This window comes from Larimichthys crocea, chromosome II (assembly GCF_000972845.2).
Source record: "Larimichthys crocea isolate SSNF chromosome II, L_crocea_2.0, whole genome shotgun sequence".
In the NCBI taxonomy this organism is placed as follows: domain Eukaryota; kingdom Metazoa; phylum Chordata; class Actinopteri; family Sciaenidae; genus Larimichthys; species Larimichthys crocea.
The window spans coordinates 5539430-5562688 of NC_040012.1; the positions used below are offsets into that span (position 1 = coordinate 5539430).

Here is a 23259-nt window from a genome sequence, read left to right on the forward strand (position 1 = left end):
TGACCCGTCCCGCCGCAGGTCAGCCCAGCTCGGCGTCTGTCTTTCAGCCTTTTATTTCACCAAGCTCTCACCAACCACTAAAGTCAGTCCCACATTTACTGTCCTCTCAGTCTCTGCCCTTGCCCTATGTCTGTAGGGCTGCTGAGCCCAGTTACATCCCCACTTGCATGGCTCCAGTTCTGGCACGACACTGGCACTGCTCCCATGTATTACGCCTGAAAACTTCGTCCCCTGAGCGGTCCAAAGCTCCTGTGCTACTAGTATAAACACAACACACTCTCGTGCTCTTTGCACCCAGTCCTGGGCAGTATGGACTGAGCTAAACATGAGCTAACAGCAGCTACAGCTGTCAGCAGTTTACTTCACTGTCCATCATAAACCTGTAAATCACAGAGAGTTGAGGCGGAGCAGCCGGGGACATCAGAGGGAAAACCAGAAAACATTTCCTCCATAAAATATGATCCAGTTTCACCAGAACAGTGAAATGTTGCTGCTGTTGACTTAAACTGACTTGAAGGTTGTGGTTTTGATGATGAAAATACAACTTTCTTAAGCTTGAAAGAATAGTAAACCGACGTGGAGTGAATGGTGGCCACGCAGTGGAAAGTGGAGCAGGTCATGTTGGAGATCACGGTTTGGCACGGAGCACTGATCTGATATTGAATGGGTCCAGAACAGGCAGGCGGAGCGTAAAATGGGTCAACGTCTCTTTGTGGTTACACCCAAAGTGGGCTCATCCTGTCATGTGTGGCCCAGTCTGCCGTCTGAGCTTTTCTGTTGTTCCTGTGGAGCAGGTGTCACTGTGAGACACTGGGCTGCTTTCATGCAGCAAGTGAGTGAATACAGCAGATCTGTGACCACAGTGATGCACGTCCGATACACACTGACTGCTCCTGTGTGGCAGTGTCCTCTCTCTGTGTTGTTGAATCAGGGCAAAACACTAACCTACGGGGCCCTGAAGTGCAAAACAACAGCATAAAGCCAAAAAAGAAATCGATACAACGTCAAAAACACAACAGCAAATCGAATAACATGCAAATCGAACACAACAGAAATTAAAAAACACACAGCAATCGAATAACAGCAAATAAAAACAACAGCAAATCGATAAACAATACAAATCGAATAACAAATAGCAAATCGAATAAACACAATAGCAAATCAACTAACACAACAGCAAATTCAAAACCGGAAAGGGTAGGTACCCTCGGGTGACATGAATCGTCGCTGATTGGACTGGTGGTCTTTGACCCGGAAAGACATGGCTTACATGTTTTCAAAATATGAGTTGTGTTAGTGCAACGTACGCGCTGCTTTATAAAAAATATTTGATGCACGACTGGATATGACGTGCATCAAAATACCTACCCTTTCCGTTTTGAATTTGCTGTTGCGTTATATGATTTGCTATTGTGTTTTTGAATTTGCTGTTGTGTTTTGCACTTCAGGGCCACCGTACTAACCAGCAGTTTATCGGTTTACAGTTTTCATCTGATAAACGTACATCAGATATTTGCTGTCTGGTCTGGGCTCCATAAAGTCCATAAAGTAATCAGCTATTTAGCTCAGGCACCGAATCATTTAATTCCATTTTATAGAAATCTGCATTACATTACACTGTACTTCTTTACATATTTATTAATGAATGTGATTTTAATCACTACAGTATAACTCAAACAAATGACGCTCACACTCCGAAATGACAACACACACACACACACACACACACACACACACACACACACACACACCACACACACACTGACCTGGACCACAAAAAACTGTTCAAGTCAGAGAGAACCACATGACCAGGAGTGTGGCGTTTTGTTTTCACACATAAAGATTGAATGAATACTTCCTGCCATGGGGGTCAGCTGACATGACAAAACAAATTAATGCTGAAATACCTTCTGAAGAGCGAAGATGTTCTCCATCTCGCTCGGTTACTGGAACAGACCCCGCTGACACCCACCTGTCAGTCAAAGCGTCCACGCTCTTAACCCTGCTAACTTTAAGCCTTATATAATGTGAACAGGTGAGTTGTATAAATTCACCCTCAGTACAGTTGTCTGCACGGGGGAAATTAGCTACAGAGACCAAAACTTTTTTTGTACCGGCTGTTAAACATGTTTTATTTCTGCTGTGAAGTTAGGCATGGGACTTATGGAGACGGAATCACTTCTGGAGCCAGCCTCAGGTGGACGTTAGAGGAACTGCAGTTTTAAGGTTTCACTTCACAGACCTGAGGTTGCAGCTTGATCTGAAGTCCACATTCCCTGAATATAAATGTCTCCGTGCATAGTTAAGGGAACTTTTTGTTGTAACAGTAATAAAAGTTTATTTATACTTTATACGTCAAGGTAAAATCAATAATTACAACAAAATACAGGACAATTTATAACAACTTGATTAATCTATATTAACAGACACAGTCACGCTGTGGCACCAAACACTATCACTTTTATTTTGAAAAACCCAGCATCTCTGTCATACACCATCCGGCTGACTTGACACCGAGCTCTGCTGGAGGAGCGCAGCGGCAGAGCGGAGAGGGGCCCCGGTGCTTTTCCAAGCTGGGGAGCCGGGAACCGGACCCGCGGGCGGCGAGGAGGCGCGGCGGCGGGGGCCGGTCGTCGGAGCCGCTGAGCCGGGCACACCACGGGAGGAGGACCGCCCGGCCGCAGAGGTGTCGTCTCACCGGCCTTGTCGTTGGGGCAGAGACCGTGCAGGACTTCAGCCCTGTTTGCTGCAGCCAACAGCATCCTGTGTAGGACCATGACGCAGGGATATCACACGACTAGCGCTCCTGTTAATCACAGGGACACAAACATCATATTCATATATTTCATATCATGTTTTTTTATTTAAATCAGAGTTTCCTGCAGAATTCTTCTACTGATAATATTTAAGGTCAAGACGGTACTGTTTGGACTAGTAAATTCAACAAAATGTTTCAATCTTTATGTCAGAGGTTTGTGGAAAGGACTGTGCACTGTTTATCCTGTTTGTTTGATCTGTTTCTGATTTTCTTATCAGTTTCTGTCTTCTTTAATTAATTAATTATATTTCCATGTTTATATTCAGGGCCGTAACAGAGTGGCCCAACATGCCCCGGCCCTCAACACACAAAACACGAACATAAATGTCTAAAACACATTATTTGATTTTGTCATTTGTGGGGCTGAAAAAACATTTCTGCAGCTGAGTCTTTAGTTTTTATCAGAAAGGCATCACTGGAACAGTACACTGGGAATTGAATTATTATAAATAACTACACATCTGTGGTAGGGCAATAAAATCAGCCTAGTCCTCAAAGGAGTTAATAAATCAGTATAACGAGAATTTTATAATTTAGTTGTTATATTTTCGTGCATTTTATTTTCCTACTGCTACGATTACAGTCACATAACTGTGTAGGGAATATTTGTTTTTTAACTAGTTTAGCCACATTACAAAGTCTAAGAACACTGGAGTCAGCCTAAAAATATCCAAACTGAGTTGAATAATAAAATAAAAACATTTCAAACTGTAGTTTATAAACTTTTTATATAAAAAAACAAAAAGCAACTCATTCTGCATCATTCCAGATTAAAATGTTGTTCCAGTACTTTGCTTAGAAGCCCAACCGATACTGGATATTTGGGGTCAGATCAGAAACACCAAAGCGACCACAGAGCTGCCTGATGACGTGTAAAGTTGTTTGTTTCCTCTTCAGGTTCGTGGCCTTCCAGCTCTCTCCGAGCGTACAGCCTCCTGGCCGTCATGCTGGCTCTGCTGTGTCGTCACGGTGACCGCCAGAGACATCGCTCGGTCCAATCGACAGGTAAGACGAAACACGTGTAACGTGTTATCTGTTTAAGTCATATTAAAACCGAAGTAAGCTCTCGATATTAGAGGCGATTTGATAATCGTAAATTTCCTCTTTCTACTTCGAGCTTTGCATGTTAATTACTATAACATTAGTTAACTCTGGATCTGCGGCGTCTGTAGAGAACTTCTTGTATCTGTGTCATGTGGGTTTAGCCCTGCGCCTCCCTTTAGGAGACTAGCAGCAGGTCTTATGTCTGTGCATCGTGTCGTCTGAATATTCTGACACTGGAATACATTTTTAGACGAATCAGGAGGAATTGAACTTTGTTGAGACCGTCTCAGTCTCAGCAGCACAGTCGATGCTGAACCGATTATCTGGTGTCCCAAAGATGATCTGTAACAACTCCAACTAACTAAAACTGAACCGTCTCCGCACGACACAATCTGCTCGCAGCGTCTGCGCGACGTTCACTACCACTCGAGAAACAGAAATCAAAACCGTTTCACTTCATTGGTGAGGACTGTGATGCGTTAATGCATCCTAATCAGAGGATATACCTGATCATGCATATTATATTCAACCTCTGCCATACTCTTTAAATTCACACAACATGACCTCAACAATATGAAGACTCACAACATGCAGGAGGGAACTTTAACAACAGCCGAAGAAGAAAACAAATACCGGGAGCGTCGTGCATCCTGCTTTAGTTTTGTTTGTTCTTGAATTTTTTTTAAAGCTTATGTCGAAACCAGAAGACGAAGTTCGACATCCCTATTTAAACATGTCCTTTTTATGTCAACAGTGTTGATATTGAAAGAATATATCTGCTCAGGACTTCGATAATCAATAATCGGTTATGACAGTAATCTCTCGCTGGCAGCAGTTTTTGAGCTGCTGGACGTCAGATGATTTCACCCTGATGGTGACTCGTTAGCCTGATGGTCAGGACGAGGAGAGGATGAGGCACAGATGGTCCCATCAGACCCGACCGTGCTCACTATTACCACTATTACGTCAGTGGTTTGCATCTTAATCGGGGTATTATTCCTAAATATGGTCAGGGTTTCCAGCAGTTACAGTTCAGATGAACAGCAGGAAACGTGTCAGTGATCTGATTCTGCTGACTTTTAACTGTATCTTACATAAATAAATCATGATGTATGATATAGAGAGCTGAAGCGGGATCGCAACAATGGTGGCCATGTAGCTGTATTTCCTCTGCTGTCATGTCGTCCATTTGTATCCTGTCAGACTGATTAAACGACGCTACAGTGAAACTTATAAGTCCTCCTGTGCGGGGCTTGGTAGTTTAATGACCCCACAGAGACAATAAGGTGGCGTGTGCCTTTCATGTTAAACAGAAAAAAAAATAAAAGCTACGAAATTGTTAAGGTGTATTGTGGGTTTATTTTGAACTAATTAGGTGGGGGGGTGAAAGTGTGGTTGTGGAACAAGTGATGATTTGAATAATAGAGTTATAGTATAGATTTTTTACTTTCCCTCCTATCAGTGAGCCTTCCCCTATTCATTCCTTTTGCCCACTTCCCCCCCTTTCTCTTTTCCTTCCTATTGTTCGCCAGCCCATCCCTATGACTCTTTGCTTTTACCTATTTGTATTACTGTAAACCTGAACCGTTTGTCTTATCCTTGCACGGGTGCTTGTCGTTGCTCCGCTGTGTGTGTGTTGTGTTGTGTGTGGGTTGTTGAGTGTGTCTGAGCCTCTGAGCTTCTGTGAGCGCTGCAGATCTGCGCTGAAAGTAAGGGGGGGGGGACTGGCTTAGTGTTTTGATTAAAAGGTGGCCCCCCCACCCAACACCAAAAGCTCTAGTATAGGTTTGTGAACGGCTCGACGAAGAAGAAGAAGAGTCCAAAATCACTCAAGGGATCTGTTTACTAGAATGAGACTTCGAATGAGACTTTTTCAGAGTCCGTCCCCCAAGTTTCTCTACTTTAACCAGAAGGGAACAAATAAACACTGGTCGAGAGAGGGCCCCCCGCTGTTGTATTCTTGTATTCCCCGCTCTGTTTTTTAGTTTTAGTTTGTTGTTTGTAGTTTCTCCTTGTGGTAGATAGAAAGGAGCGGAGAGGGGGCAGGGAAAGGAAGAAGGAAATTTATAGTAGGGCAAAAAAGGGAAGGGAAGGAGGAACGGAAATGAAAAGGAAAGGAGGAAATGTAAGTGATCGGGAGGGGGAATGTATGGAAAATGTCGTAGACTAGTGAGTTATGTCGAGTGTGATCTCGTTTCGGCAAACTAGATGCCACTAACATCCTCCTGTTCCTTTGTTTCTGCGACCAGTGTGCCAACGAAAGATTAATTAGCTGCAGCCTTTGACTCTGCCCAAACAAATCTATAAATGTAAAACACATTGTACAACTCGTTGGCATATTGAAACGTAGTTATTAGTAGTTCTATTGACCCACAAACCGCTTCTTTCCTTTCAACCTGTTTTCACTATGTAAATCCAACTAAAAGTGTTAAGTCTGGAAAGTAAGTCTGTGAATTGACACGCATGTGCAGAGAAGCATTTTAGTCGCCGAAGGCACCACCTCATGTGGCCTCCCCGCCAAGACAAATTATAACATTAAAACTTTTGGTTTGTGAGTGAGTCATTGTCTTCTGATAGGTTTGAGCGTGCCTGCCGCCCTTCAGCTAAACGACCAATGCACAGGGTGTGGACATACTCCTTTGAAGGGAGGGACACTCTCGTCCTAACTCTGCACTGGACTGCCGAGGCGGCTTCGCCCGCAGGCGCTGATGGGCACACATGAGTGTTAATCTAAATCCCTCTGGACTGTGAACCATTGTGTGGTTGTGACGGCTCTCTAAACTCCTCAACATCAAAGACTACAACGTTACAGTTTGCCAAAGTCACCAATCACCTACTCCCCTGTTGTATGACCATGAACGATCAGTCGAGTGTATTAACCACGCTGAACGAACCGCTTAGTATAGGGCCATGTCTGTCACAAAGTTCGTCTTGCACGCTACTAAGATTTACTTGCTCTTTCTAACCCAATTATCAAACACTTTTGCTCCAAAGATTCTGGCCGACTCATGTTGCGCTTGCTGTTTTGCAAATTCCCTGGTTGTTTGCAACCCCTGCCGCTTTCGTTCCGGCCTTACTTTTTTTTTACTTTGTACCAGGCTGTAAACATGTTTATTTCTGCTGTGAAGTTGGACATTTGGACATGGGGACTTATGGAGACTGACTCACTTCTGGAGCCAGCCTCAAGTGGACGTTAGAGGAATTGGCTTCACTTCATTGCCACCAAGATTGCCGCTTGGATTACCTGAAGTGAAACGTCAAATTGTCAAGGAATGCGATACAGTGTTTTGATTACTGAGCTTTACAGGTGCCTGTAGGTGGATTTTGTTACCAAAATGTCAAACTTTACCTTCAAATAAACATCCATCGCCTCTGAAACGCTGTCATCAACACACAAACAACAGTGAGTCAGTCACACGTGTCCGCTCTCATCTGTCTGTCCATGCCATGTCACTGACACAAGCAGAGGCGTGTTTGGGAGGTTGATGGTGTTGGGGTTGGTGGTGGTGCTGAAGGGTGTTGCTGTTTCTACCCCCACTTACCCCATCCCTCTGTCCTCCTGATGGCTGCCAGTTGGAATGTAGTGTGACCGGGTTATTTTTAGACGAGGCCGCTTGAAATACTCCAAGCCGGGGCTTCATTGAGGATAAACACAAGCTGCTCTCGCGCCGTGTGGCACGTAGAAACCTGAAAGTTTGCCTCAACCCTGAGTTCGTGCAAAGACAACTTCTTACTGTCTCTCGTTTGCCGTAAGAAGCATCACTTTGACCATCCGGTATTTGACTGCCTTTAATACTGTCGGCAAATCTTGTGAAGGTACCCGAAGCTCTTGAGATGTCTCCTGAAGATCGTGGGGCAGGATTGAGGTATTGTGTGTATTTTGTGTGTGTGTGTGAGTTTCTTTTGTGTCTTTAAAGGATCCAAATCACAGGAAAATAAATATGTATATATATTCTCTCTTACCAAACTGATAGTTTGGGTTTTATTTGTCTAGGTTTGGAGATACATGCCTAAAACACTTTGGAAGTAAATGGAAATTTGTGGTGCTTAAAGACTTGAATGTTTGATAAATGCTGTAGCAACACGTCCCAGTTACTTCTGGTGACTTTTAACAGAATAAATACATCTGAAAAGAGAAATTTTTCTTTTTTAGCAGTTTGGGTGAACTGAACCTTTAAGGCTTTTGGGAAGCTACAGTCTTATTCCTGTTTGACCTGTGCAATCTGCATCTTATATTACTTGTAGTAATATAAGATGCATCTCATATTATTTGTATATAGCATCTTATATTACTTGTAGCAAGTAATATAAGATGCTTCTCATATTACTTGTAGCTTTTGGCTCCATGTCTTGGGCGGACACATGCAGATGGGCCTTTTGCAAGGGTAAAAACTCGCCCGGCAGTTTGCACTTTCTCACTCCATTAATGTCAGCTTCCTGTAAATGTAAACAGGTATTAGGTGCATTGGGTTTCTGGCGATATATACCCACAGACAAGTGGGTAAACATACTTACACTCCGCCTCCCCTTCCTTCCTTCCCAATCACAAGTGACGAGCTGGGATGTTTTTGCCGCTGTTCCTCGCATTGTTTGTCTCGCGCTATTTTTAAAGCGCCGTCACCGGGGCTTGTTAGAGGCTCAGACATGACGCTCCCTGTGTTGTTTTTTGAGATTACTGATTGGGTAAAAAGTGATATCTGCCTGACAGCTGCTCATGCGGTGCCGCCGTCCTCCTCCCACGCCTGTAGTCCTCTGACGTGTTTGTTGTCATGCTCTCTGTTGAAAGTTGGACGTTTTTTTTCTGTTGGAGTGATGACTGAAGTCTTGAGACTGACACACTGGTGGATGGTGGTGGTCTGCATTAATGAAACATGATATAGTCGCTTCTCATCGTAGTGGTCATGGAGTTCAGACAGCATGTGACAGGAGGGATGAGGAGAATGACGGATGCATGCAACCCAGGATAGTTATTCTTCTCAAGTTGTGCAAATCCTTCTGGACTAAAATGAGCGAGGTGAGATTCAGTGTAAAGTCTCTGAGGACAGAGTCAGCCAGAGAGACAGATGGGTAAATAAATGGGTTGATGATGATGGCGCCTTCTAATGCATACCAATGCTGTCCGCCTACATCATGGTGACCAGACGTCCTGGTTTGTCCGGGATTGTCCTGGTTTGTCCGGGATTGTCCTGGTTTCAAACTGGGTGTCCCAAGCGCCAACAGATCTGTATCACATCTGTAAACTGACTAAAATGCCCCGGTTTTCAACATTCATCACTATCAAATTGTCCTCATTTGAAAATATGATCAGCCTAGACTGCTGAGGTAGTGACCTTATTCCGATACAGCCAATCAAATCTTGTATAAAGCAGTAACATCAGTGGTTACACTGAGCCAGACAGAAGCCTGCTAAACAAACACAAGAGCCACAGACTCTTAACAACAACCTACATTAGCTTTACTGCTGAAGTCTCTGTCTCTAAGGGTATTTTTATTGCAGGTTGTTGTTGAATACAATCCACAATCGTACAATTTAAAGTCTCTTTCTTACTCACAAACATGAACGAACGTCTTGTCCGCCACCTTAGCTGCTAACGTCAGTTTTCAGGCTATTAAGTCATATTGTGATTAAAAGTACCAGTTCCAGCTTTCACTGGGAATAAGATGCAACCTTATTCTATTTCATACCACGGTCACTTTCAATATTTGTTTTTGATTAACTGGTTTAGGATATCAAGTATCCAAAGAGTAATTCATGTCACTCCCTCTGTTTGAACCTAACCATGGACTGCTATGATGACGGATAAACTCAAACAAAGGATGAAATTTTGGGTCACTGCATCATACAGATGTTTCCAACTAGTCAGCAACAGTTTGTCAGAATTGAACAATTGTAAATAGTTGTGCGACCAACCCAGAGCCGTAACGCATGATGATATGTGCCAATATAAGAAAATAATAGAACAGGTGGATGTAAAGTGTCTTTCTAACATTACAAGCTTGGCAAGAAAAGTTTGAAAACTTGTTTGCAACTTTGCTTGGAAGCTGAGTTTGTTAACATAATGTCTTCATCCAAACATAATGGCCTGCTCCCTCTGGAGAATTGGAGGCTAATTTGACTTTGGACTAATTTAAAAGTTGTCATGATGTTTACCTACAAATATAACAAGGTGGACGTAATTTTAAATGGGCTTCTCTCATTTCTGAACGTCGCCAAACATCCACCCATGCCACTGAACCCCATCACCTCCAAGAAAAGAGTTTGTCTCCATGTTTGTAGGAACAAACTGCTCTCCCACATTCCAGGTAAAATGTGATATGGTGAAGTTTGACAGCACTTTATCCAGGAAGACTTGCTTCTCTTTCCAAGGAGACTCTTTCGTGGAACAGAGAAAGGCCTCTCCATGTCTGTCCCTTACTGCTTTTCTTGCTTCACGGTATCACTGTCACATGTCCGACCCATCATGTTTACCCAGAAATCAGCCTGGGGGGTCATGTGCCTGGAAGTTGAGAGGGGAGCCGCGAGTTGACCTTTCGTCATAAGGGTTATGTGAGACCCCTATGACGAGAGTGTTTGAGTCAGGTGGGAGGGGTGGTGGGTGTATATGGGATACTGGAGCTTCTTGTGGCCTCTCATGGTTAGAAAGAAGGACTTTAGGTGGTTTAGTTTGTCTCTTCCAGCAAGATGCTGGGTCTCCAAAACCAGTACAAACTGCACAAGTGGATTGAAGCTGGTCGCCAGTTCCAAATGTAATTTTTACTCATGTTGCATGTAGCTTCATTAGGATAGCAATATTCAATCCACTAATCTGATGGATACATTCATAATCCCCAGAGTATAGATTGCAATGACTTTGTGATAATTAGATTTGATCTTGTAATGCCAGTGTCACTTATCCAATGAAATATTTCAACATGTACTTGACCGATTGCCACGAAATCTAATGAATTTATGGTTCCCAGACTATGTGCTTTAGTGATTTGGTAAAATGTGTCAACACTGTTGGGTGGATTGCCATGTAACTTTGTGCACACAGAATTTAGTCCACCGATTTACACACACATTGCATTGAAAGGTGTGTTAACAAGGTCTTGGGGAGTTATGTCACTTGTTAGACCTTTTGACGAAAATAACGAAAATAACATTTAAATCTGCTTTTTCTACACATTGCCATCATATCAGAGATCGACCCTGACATGTTAATCAAGCATCAACTCCGATCAAGTAATTTTTTAACGTAACCTTAATTGTTGGCAAATAAAAAATGTTATGTCTTGTTTATAAGCGATAAAGGTGAATACAGAGTTTGTACAGAACAGCTGTGTGTGGAGGAAAAAAGGGTTGCTCAGCAGGATTTCCATCAATTAGCACCTGACAACAGATGCTAATTTGCTTTGATTACTCTCGAATGCCAAAACTTTCCCTTAAGGGCTGCCAGCAAGAGGGATAATTGTGCAATATGATCTCTTCCTGGAAATGTAAGTAATGCAGTTGTTCCACAGTCAGTTCTGCACCATGTACATTGAACTCTATGGTGGCACGTGTACAGGTTTGGTTATGTCGCCCCAATAACCTCGATAACTTGATGGTTGTAACTGGATGGTTGTTAAACCACTAGATCTAATGTGCAGGGATCTTACAAGCAGCTCGTAAACATTGACCTGCTCAACTGCCTTGTTAAAGTCGTCAAGCTTCCCCTTCAACACTGTTTAGAGTTTGGAATGGTTGCTGACTCAATAAGCAAACTTGAGCCAGGAAACCAGAATCTGACATCAAACAGTTTGCAGGATCTTTAAGGTCAGGATGGAAGTGATGAGGTGTCTAGAGAGGTAAAGCGCTGGTTGGTGGTGGCAAAAACGAGGTTAGGACTGGGGTGATCACAAAAAAAGGCAGAATTCAAAAAACACACTAGCGAGATGGAACGATGTGGCAGATCCCGGAAGGTCGAGTCAGTCTTTTATCCTTTGCTTACCTGCTCTTGTACTTCTCATAGAATCACACTTGACTTTTGCATCTACAATATGCAAATACTCCCTTTACGACCACATCTCTTCCAATTAGCAGAGGAACCTCACAGCTGTGTTAAACTGGCGGGAACCTGCTTAGCTGTTGTAGAAACCAGATCTCCATGGAGATTTCACACAAGCCAGTTTAAAGTTTCCAGGACAGCTGCTTGGTTTCCATCCTCTTACTTAAATTTCATACATTGTCATTTAATCTGGTGAAAACTGTGGAGGCAGGCCACTGTTACATTTACTACTGCCAGTTTGATTTATTTGGTCCAAACCACAGTGAAAATTTGACTTAGCTGGGTGATTTTGGGATATTTTGTATGATTCAACAGGCTGAAACTGAATAAACCCATTGGGTTACAGCTTGTTCAGCTGAGAGAAGAACAGGACTTTAGCTGCCCTACTCTATTTCAACACACATGACCTACACACATGTGCCTTTAATAGCTGTTTTATGTGAAGTGAGCACGAGGGTGGATAGTAGAGCTGATTTTTTTGGGGGAAGGTGGTGGAGGGGAAAGTTTCATACCTCACCAGGTGGCCCAGAATTCCCAGCAGTACCACAACATGGAAAGCACTTTCACATTCCTGTTCCCATCTGCCACCTGTCTATTTAGTCATCTGGCCAGTTTTATTGTAGGCTTCTTAATTTAGACTATGACATTTGCATTGGACAGGCTTTTTTTTGGGACTTAATTTTATCAATGACCCTCAACCAATAGAATTCAAAAGCCTGAAAATAAAACCTCTCGATCCCTTTCAAGTCAGATGTTGATACTATTTTTATTGCAGGGTGACTGCATATTGTATCAGTAATTACATGGTGACCATAAACACATACCAACAAGTCAAGTCACTTTATTTGTAAAGCACATTTAATGATAACACAAATGCCAACAGCTTCAGGTCAACTGATCCCAGAATGCTGGAAGAGACTACAAAGAGAAACCAAAGCAACTTTTCAAACAACTTTTCCATGATATGGGAAAGACTTTTTGAAGAACTGAAAAGTTACTGTAGTTACCTATGCATTTTGTGATTGAATGCACACCTTTTAACAGCTATAATTAAAAAACATTAACAGTGACTTCACCCATGAACTGTGGTGCAGAACCATGGTGGTTCAGATGCAGAAGTGATAGAACAGGGGATGCTAATGAGCGACAGGTAATCTACATTTTGTACACTGTAAACTACTAGCTTACAAGTTGTGGAAGTAGTTTTTGGGGTTTGGCAATTAATGATTATTTTCATAATTTGCTAATAAAGGCATTACTTTTTTGTTGTCTATAAAGTCACAAAGGAATAGTTTAAAATGCCCTAAACAAGTTAAATCTGATGTTTACAAAGTGATTTTCTGTCCGTCCAATAGTCAAAACTAAAAAAAAAAAATGTTACAATGGTATAAAATAGAGAACTGGAACTGGAGTTAGTAAATGTCCGTCCTTTTTGCTTGATATTGACTTTAAAATATGATCAGGACTGCTGATAAGCAGTTGTTCACCATATGAACTTACAAGGTGATAATATGTCAGTGTTCTGCTTACAGCTTGTTTCTGCTGGCCAGAAAATCAGTTAACACCTGTTCAGTTGAAGAACATGATCTGTGTGAGTGATCTGGTGTCCTCATTGGTAAAACAAAGACAGACCAGCAGCATGTTGTTTCAAGTTTTTAAGTGACTAAAACTACTCGAGGTTCTTCATCTTTCAACAAATCCACTGTCTCTTGTGTCTGACACTCTGTATGCCCAACCATCCACCTGACCTCCATTTGAGACCGTTAGTGGCAGCATGTCGACGATGAGTTATCCTTACCATGACTAACGTTGCTTCTGTCTGTTTTATCTTGTAGCTGGGAGATCATCGACTCAGGCCAGGATAGCCGGTCTGGAACTGGACTTCAGCTCAGCGACTCCCTCAAACTCTTCCTCCAGGAGACGTCGGCTTTCAAACAGCAAAACCCGGGCAAGGTGGGGCAGCGGACGACCTCGGGCTAACCTTAACTGTTCACTGAGTCACCACAGGGAGTGGAGTGGTTGTCAGTGGTTGTACATTTTAAAGGAATAGTTCAACATTTTGGGGCGATTGCTATTGCAAATGCATCAGTATACATTTATCATCTCTGTGTTTGTTTTTCCTTTCTCTTCTAGTTTTGCCTGCTGGTTTGCAGTTTGTGCACCTTCTTTGCTGTCTTAGGACGCTACATTCCAGGGATTGTTATCTCATATATTCTAGGTGAGTTTGCACATGCTACAGACAGGCACAGCTGGAGGGTGGTTGCATGTTTGTTATCCTGGTTTATGGTTAAATTGATCTCTAGCCAAAGCCAAAATACAAATATTTTACTGTCTAGCTCTATGCTCATTTTCAGATATCTAGAATTGTTTTACAGATATCTGTAGATAATCAGTGAAATAGTTGGTGATGTGTTGTTTCTGCAAATAAAGTTCAAATGACTTTTTTGTGTGTGTTTTTATGTCCAGTGATGTACGTTCAGATCTTATTTTCCGTGTTTTTCCCTCTCTTGAACTTTCTCTGCAGTGCTTGGCGTTTTCCTGTGGCCTCTGATTTCATCTCACGAGGTCGGTTTGTGGCTGGAACCAGTTCTGCAGAAACTGGACTTTGGCATCGGGGAGTTCCTTCGGAAAATCAAAGAGAACCATGGTAACTATGTCAAGATGTTATGTGTCGAAACAGTTCTGTCCTCCAAACAAATCGGAAATGTACAACGTTTGAAATGGCAGAGTTGAATGCTTTCATGAACTGGATAAAGATGCATCATTAGCAATACTATCATTACCGATATTTCAGCGTATAAATGTTGTAAACTTACAGCTTGTCTGTTTGTTTCTTCCTTTCAGAGAAGAGGATCATGCAGGCTCAGACTGAGAAAGAGGGCATCGAGTCGGACCTCTCTTCCATGTTTCCCAAGGTTGGCTGATCATCTCATCTTGATCTAATTGTTGCCTGACAGGGTCCAGTTAAAGCTAATTGAAATTTAGCACACATGATCCATATCAGCATCAAGATGCTTTCAAAATCTGCCCTTCGTGCCAAATACCTGGTTACAGATTACATTCACTGAGTGTGCCTACCGTCAAGAGTGGATCATTTATATCGTCATTGTATGAATAAAGTGCATGTAATGCAAAGTCACAAGCAGGACTAGACTCAAGTCAGATTTGAGTCCACCTACTTACTCTCAGCTGTTAGCCACATCTTACAACCTTCCATCAGTGGATTGGAGTTTGATCTTGGAACCAATTGGCCGTCTGACAACAGCCAATGTTACAGAGTTTTCAGTGCATCCTGCAGATAACCATAAAACAGATAACGGACATCTCGGCCAAGACTTCCTTTGCAGTCCGATTAGTAACCTGGGATAAGTGAGAAACACGTTTTGCCTGCCTGCTCTACCACACGGACTGTTAACCTGCATGCAACCAATGCAAAACATGATTGGTTAATGTTACTCTGATTACAAATGGAAAAGAAAAGTGTGATGTGCACATGTGCTTTACATTCCTTTAGTTGTTCAGCTTTGTCAGGTAACTCACTTACTTAGTTCTGAGCTCTGCACTTGAAAGTCTGACCTCTCCGCGTGTTTCCCTCCTACAGCTCGACTCCACGGCGTGTAAGGAAATGTCTGTATCCGACACAGAGGTGTCTGACGTGACGTGGACGGACAACGGTACTTTCAACCTGTCAGAAGGACACACGCCACAAACTGAGAACTCAGAAGGTACAAGAAACAGAAATATCTCAATGTCCACTGTAAATATATCTGACATGACCTTTCAATTAGTTTAAGGTCGACACAATGCAGATTGCATCATAGAATGCAGTACAATGAAAACTCAGGGGTTACAGATAAATTACCATAAATATCTGATGGATTATATTTGAATTGAACATTTTCAACAGAATTTAATAGTACAAAATATTAATTAATTTTAAGTTGTTTCAACACAGTAAATATTCATATAAATATTAGTAACAATACAAATATTATTCTTATTGTCACTTTTTCAAAATTAGATTTCCCTGCCAAAAACTTGCAAATCACAACATGCTGAATAATTTTGGATTTTGCATTCAGTGACACACAACCTGCCTGCAATGCACAAATAATCCACCAGAGGGTAGAAGACCTGTCAGGTTGCATACAACAGATGTCCGAGGAAAGTATCGATCATTGCTGTGTCTCTATTCGGATATTTGTAGTAGATGTAGTACATGTTCTGGAGTTTTCTCTCCTGAGGTTACACGAGGTCCTGTGAGGTCCTCAGCAGTATTAGTTGTTTGGCTTTGGTTGGGAACAGTAGGTGCCAGTCTATCTCAACACTGTGGTGTCCAGGGTCACAGAGACCTGTTGCTGCCTTCATAGACATAATAGATAGCTTGTTGTTGACGGTCCAATCTGCGTAAACAGACATCTGTGTCTCCAGACTAGAACATGCTGACAATAACACCTGCATGGGTAAAGACATTCTCTTTGACTGATTCTGGGCGTGTAGTATTTGTGGTGTTATCTTGGGGTTTAAAGTCGATCCACCAGGATGAGTTGGGCAGAATGTGAGACCGACTCAGGCACTTCTGATGAACTTTGAGAGTGTCTCTAATTCTCCTTGGTTAAGCGTCAATAAATAATACAGCATAAGACATCAGAGGCTCCTGAACACTTTCTTCCCTCCTGACCTTTGACTTCAGTGATTTATCCACAACAGTACACCTGCATTGTAGTGTTGTCTCAATTTGGAATGTATGAAATATATTCATATAAGAAATATATGAAATACCAAATATTAGGACTTGAAAGAAGTCTTACATACTGTGAACATGTCACTGTTCATCAAACTCATTTTTACAATATTTCCATTGTTTTGAAATAAATATTTTTACCTGACAGACCTCGACAGAGAAGAAGCCTTCACTGGCGGTCTTCCAGAATTCCCCTCACTTGACAACGGCACAACGACCAATGGTGACGATGACGATGACCTCAGCCTCGGTCTTCCCTCACCTCCACCTCAGCCTGGGCAGCCAATCAAATCCAAGCATACATCCTCCTCTCCTTACAAAGACCAATCCACCGACAAAGCCCTCGAAGTTGTCAACCAGATGGCAGGCGACTTCATCGCCGCCGCTGTCACAGCCGCCATCCAGGAGAGAATAGAGGCGGCGGTTGGCCTGACGGCGCTGAGCGAAGCCTCGGAGCGGTCGAGGCTCACAGAGTCCACCAGGCTGCTAGAGCTGGCCGAGGAGTCGGACAGCGAGGTGGAGGACTTTGAGCTGCTGGACCAGTCGGAGCTGGAGCAACTGGAGGGGGAGCTGGGGCTCGGAGAGGAGAAGGTCCAGGCCAAAGAGGAGGAGAAAGCTAAGAGTGACAAGCCGGCCTCTTCTGGATTCTTCTCTAAACTTCTGAGACGCCAGTAATTGATCGGCCGGTGGTGGTGGGGGGGGACGAATTACACAGGACATGTGGAGGGGAGCACAGTTGGGGGTTGTTTCCATTTATCTTTTTTTTCTGTAGAGCTAACATTAAAACTTCAATATTGAGGTGGAAGTAATGTCACTTTAATCATAATCATCGAAGCCTAATGCCGAGATCAGAACACACGATCAAGTCAGATAAAGACCCGACTCGGAGGGTGCTTTGGCCAGTGCAATGTGCACGTCACTACATATTTATTTTATTTATTTATTAACATTTATTTAATCTTTTGTCATGCGCCCCATACAGTATTTGCCCGTACTACCCAGCAGCCAATTAGCCTAGAGGTCATGTTGCAAGTCTTATATTAACGTTTAGATACAAATACGGGTAACGATGTGGAGCTTTCAGGTGCGTGGTGGGTCTGCAAAACTGGAATCAGCAGGACTCTGGTTGAAAAATGTCCTCCTACTTTGCAAATTTGAGAAGATTTATTGTTTTTCACTGCTTCAGGCGTGTAGCGGTAGCAGTCAGTCAATCACGTTGCATTAAATCGCAGTGATAATTTTTTGTAGATCTAGGTATAAAAAGGATCACATGCAGACAGATCTCGTTTCACCCCATTAGTCTTGATACCAGTCGGTGCTGCAGTCAGTACCTTAAAGATGTACTGACACTGACAGCCCTATACTATGATACTATGAAATACAAACATATCGTGTAGTCTGATCCCGGCATAAAAGGTTGTTGATGGAGGACTAAGGTCCCACTTTTGGTTTTAATAAATTGCTGTGGGTATATTTGTCTTTTCAAAGCACCTTCTGTCACTTATCACTAAAACACTAAATCGTTCAAACTTATGAAGAAAATACAAACGTATATTTAAAAAATAAAAACAGGACTTAAACATTCCCAAAACAGACTTTCCCCCTTCATTGTTTTGTAAGCCTGAATTCATCCCAGAATTGCATTGAAAAGTCCAGTAACTGCAGCAATGTGCACATTTGACCTGTAATTTCGGGTAGAGTCTTTGTGTTATATGTGACTGACTGCCTTTAGGTTCAAACACAACGTTCACAGCTCACAACACAACTTCACCACGTTCACCTCACTGCTGAATTTATTCAACCAACTACATTGCCCAGAATTCCAGGCATCAAATCAAATGACAATCACTCAGCGATGAAAACACCTTAAATGCTCAACATACTACTACTGTTTGACTGTGAAGATTAAACAGTAGGTAACCTTTTTTTATTATTATTTCCTTTTTTAATTTTATATGTTTTTTTTTTAAATATTTATGTTGTCGTGACTTTTATTTTATTTCAACATGCAGTAGGTCTCAAAATACTATGCATGGAAATCTCATTTTGAGACATAAATATATTAAAACATTAAAACATTTTACTTCCAGTGCATCGAGCCCATGAATTTAAGAAAAAACGTACTTTACTGCATTTGGATCATCCTCTAACCAGTCAAATTTTGATTTTCATAGGTCATTGTTATCAGACTCGTAGTGTGCCGACTGGTTTTGCGAAATCATTGGATATTTTTTTATAGAAATGTCTCCAAACAAAAACAAACCACTGCAAAATAAATTTTAAAATGCTGCATACTTACACATTTAGTCAGATCTGAAGAACCCAGACTTTCTTTTAGGGGCCTTTTTCTAACTGATTGATGGATTTAAAGGAATATTGTTCAAGTCCTAGATGATCTATCCATGTATGATACATCCATGCGGTGCCATCAACAGTTAAAACCTGACGCGGATGTACAGGTTGTGCCACCTGATAACAAGCTTTGACTGATTAAACACAAGGGTCCAGGGTGCCATGGTAGCCCCTTGGTTGGAGCCCTGACCATGGATCACCGTGTTTGTGTCGTGGCCCGAGGAGCTTTGAGGCAGAGACAGCTAGACTCGGTCCGATCCTAAACGTGGTCGGTACCCGAACAAAGAGAACACAGGAAACAACATGACGCTCTGCCGAAGGATGAGCGGACAAAACAAAAAGGTTTTCTCCAGTGATGACTACATGATCAGAACTCCAGTCCTGCGGCTATAGTACTGGATTCTATTAGATCGGGTTAGACTGAATATAAATCGGACCTGGTCAGCTACTAGGAACCAAGAGAGCCCATGAAGACCTGTTGACCTCACAGCATAGGATGATCCAATGAAGTAAAATGTAGTTTTAGTGCACTAAAAGTAAAATGTTACAAGACGGCGTATTTCCATTTTCACCTTAATTGTTGCACCTATGAAGGATGATCTGCTGTCCGTCTGCTCAGTCTGTCGTGAATTCACCGAACGCATAAAATGACTGAACTGTTTCTTTAACGCCTTGTACATTAAAAGACACTGTTTTTATAACAAAGACACAGCAATGTATAACGCATCCTCTTGAATTAATCATGTAATGCCTTGTATTAGCATAACTCTAAAGATAATAATAGAAACATTTGTTTATCAGTGCCTAAGAGGACTTTGTAGTGGCTGCAGTTTATTTCTAGCTCACGTGATAACTGTATGAAACAAAGAAATGTTCCAACCTCTGAATAATTGTTCAGAAAGGTGTAGGCTTCACTGAATAAAAACCTTTTTAAATATTTAGTAAAAGATAAAAACAAATCATGTTTCTCATTTATTTTCCGGTTGTGTCATGGTGGCTTCCATGCAGTACACTGTACGTTGGTGGGTCAGAACCGAACTGCATAAACATAATGTACTTTTACGTATTTAAACTAAAAGATGTCAATAAAATGTTGTAACGCAGTCTGTAGTTTCATGATTTAACCTCTTCGTGCGTGTTTCAGTAACATTGCGGGGACATGGCTACCATTTGGAGTCCCCATAATGTAGATTATTAAACGTGTGTGTTTGTGTCCAAGTTTTTCTGCCCCTAAACTTTACTCCACCTGTCAGCAGAGATGTATAGTAACGAAGTGGAACTACTTAAGTACTGTACTTAAGTACTAAAATGCAGTATCTGTACTTTTTTGGAGTATTATTTTTTTCCCCAACTTCCACTTTTACTGCACTACATATTTTTGATGAATTTAATACTTTTACTCCGATACATTTTTCATGTGCTGAATCGTTACTCGTTACTATTGTAGCGTCCAGCCGGACACGTGATGAATGACAAGGCGATATTCAACAAACTGCATTTATTGCTGAACGGTTTGGTTCCAGGACTTGGTGACTGTCGGCCGTAACCACGCCAAAAAAACAACTGAACAGTCCCGGTCTCACATCAACCTCGCTCGTGCGCCGTACGTCATACACCTGACTCACCCAGGTGCGCTCTCTCTCACCTGCTGCCCCGCCCCTCGCTCTCGCATTCATTCAGACGCATTCACAGACCATGGGAAATCACAGAACTCTACCATGAACATTGTAACACTGTAACTTAGAAGTTGTGCCTTAATAAATATTGAAATAATAAACAACATACTTGTACTTGTACTTTTACTTTCAGTTTTTGAGTAGCATTTTTTTACATACTTCTACTTGCAATACTTAAGTACAAAACATTTTGAATACTTTAGTACTTTTACTTAAGTATGGTGTTTAAAGAACACATCAACTTCTACTCAAGTCGGTTTTTTTGATATAGCACATGTACTTCTACTCAACTCCTTTACTCCAGTATTATAAATCTCTGCCTGTCAGTGTAGTATTTGGATTAAGTCAACAGATCAATAGCTTTAAGAAACAACAACCCAACATTAAATATAGTAGTGAATTAGTGACCACATTAAAAGTCTACCTACGCAATAAAAACATAAGTAAGGCATCACTGCCAGTCAAAAGTTTTATCCCACATCAAACTCGTAGTTGTTTAGTTGCCTGTGGCATCATGATGATGATTCTTTTAAACCCAGACACAAGAAAGCTTCAGGAACTTGTAACAATGTAACGGTCATACCATGTCTTCAACAATGAGGTGAAAGATTGTTCTCAGGTCACAGAGCTGCTGAACAAGATCAGAAATACTGTATAACAGAGAAGAACAGAAATATAACAGAGAGCAGAGAAGGCGATTGAAGAGGAGAAAGAACGAATCCTGAAAGAGAAAGAAGAGTACATGCACACTGTTTTGAGTTTATTGTTTGGCATGATCTGTACTGACAGTTCACGGTGTTTACTAACTGGGCGAGTTGACCACTAATGTTCAGAAGTGTCGCACATTGCCAAGAACAAAGATTTCAGAATGTTATATGATTGTTTAATAATCTGATATCAACTAAATCTGAGTTTTTCAAGTCATCTAACTACCAGTTATTTAAAAGTTATCTAACTGGCTTTTGCCTCATGTATTCATGTAACATCATGTTGTGAGCATAGATGAGAGAAATACTATTTAACGGGCCAGCTACACTCACATGCCATTTTGGAGAACTGGTGTCATTTCTTGTAAATGCCAATGGGAGTGGTGTACAGGGTTTGCTCTTATACTATATATATATTATATACATTCAAGCTGTGGGAAAGTGAAAGAAACACCAAGGTATTTATTTCTGTGCTGAAGCGTCTGTCTAGACAAATTTGAGACAAATTTCCTGACTTTTTTTGCAAACCCTCCATATAAAATAAACAATATATTAATATGCAATGAATAATGCTCATTGACATAACAACATTTTTTTGTAAGGAGAACTTTACTAAAACCATGGAAGAGCATTCAAACGTATAAAGCTGTTGTTAGTGGAGACTCCAAACTTTGAACAGTAACATGCCTTTAAAACCTTTATATAATCTGTCAAACAGCAGAGATCCATCATACCCACGGACAGTAAGTAAACTACATTCCCCCTCATTCTGTTTGTTAAGACAGGTCAGGAATTTATACTTAAATAAAAGAAAAGGTTTTAAAACATAAATGCCGATTCAGAAAGGCACGGAGGCAGCAAAAAATAAATCACTCAAATCAAATCAAAGTATACGTTTGACGTCTTTAGTTTCTGTCTTTGTCAGTTTCGTCAACATTAGTGAAGACAACAAGTCATCACATGCGGAGTGTTTTCAGTGGAAATATGATTCACACCCTCCACTGTTTTATTGATATCATATAACAGCTTGATTATCCAGTCCTCATGCATCTTTTTGGTTCCTTCTGTTCCTCATGTGTTCACTTGTTGTGTTCAATGTTGACCCAGTTGTCAAAGACTGAAACTAAAGACATTACTTGTATATTTTTTTATACCCTAAGCTTTAACATTGTACTTTTCATTTGGGTGGCACAGTGTTGCAGTGTTATGCACTGTTAATATGTTCTCTCTGTGTTTCGGGGGGTACTCTCTGTGTACTCAACTTCCTCCCACAGTCCACAGACATGCAGTGATTCTGCACAAATTTAGATGCGAGCTTCTAATATAATCCGTTTCTGTGCTGCTGTTCCTTTAGCATTGCACAGCATTTAGCTCTCCGCTTTTTCTGCAAACCTTTCATAGAAAATTTATTGACATAAACAACTGTGTTTGAAAGGAGGACTTTCCTAAAACCATGGAAGAACATTCAAACCTATCAAGGTTTTTGTGGCAGGAGACTCCAAACTTTGAACGGTAACATACATTTAAACCATTTTAATATAATCTGTCAAACAGCAGAAATCCATCATACCACGAGACAGTAAGTAAATCTACATTCCACCTCATTCTGTTTGTTAAGACAGGTCAGGAATTTATACTTAAATAAAAAAAAGGTTTTAAAACATAAATGCCGATTCAGAAAGGCACGGAGGCAGCTAAAAATACACACTATGAATTATTACAAAACAAATATATTATTGTTAAGATTGAGATAATCCAGAGTGAGACGCCATCAGGTAGTCGACCTCACATAATAATGATGGGAGGAGTGAACAACAGGGTTTGCTGGCCTTCAATGACAACATCAGATAAGAAATGGGAGTGTAGGTGTGGTTTATTACAAAAGTCTAAT

At 41.4% G+C, this 23259-nt stretch overlaps 1 protein-coding gene and 1 long non-coding RNA gene across 4 annotated transcripts; one reads left to right on the plus strand and one right to left on the minus strand.

The window, feature by feature from the left end:
• Positions 1–7499: 7499 nt before the first annotated feature.
• On the plus strand, positions 7500–19920 carry retreg1 (reticulophagy regulator 1). The gene is made up of 7 exons (XM_027272128.1): positions 7500–7728; positions 13725–13842; positions 14023–14107; positions 14414–14536; positions 14734–14804; positions 15491–15614; positions 16782–19920. The coding sequence occupies exons 1-7, from the start codon at positions 7697–7699 to the stop codon at positions 17306–17308; spliced, it is 1080 nt and encodes a 359-aa protein (XP_027127929.1). The 5' UTR covers positions 7500–7696; the 3' UTR covers positions 17309–19920.
• On the minus strand, positions 14395–15550 carry LOC113744059 (uncharacterized). Of its 3 annotated transcripts, none has more exons than XR_003461263.1 (4): positions 15434–15550; positions 15073–15305; positions 14706–14859; positions 14395–14511 (listed from the first exon to the last, which is right to left on the minus strand). It is a non-coding gene; the product is annotated as an uncharacterized LOC113744059 (long non-coding RNA). The 3 variants fall into 3 exon arrangements; XR_003461262.1 differs by having other exon boundaries at positions 15073–15249; positions 15434–15544; XR_003461261.1 differs by having other exon boundaries at positions 15073–15480.
• Positions 19921–23259: the final 3339 nt, after the last annotated feature.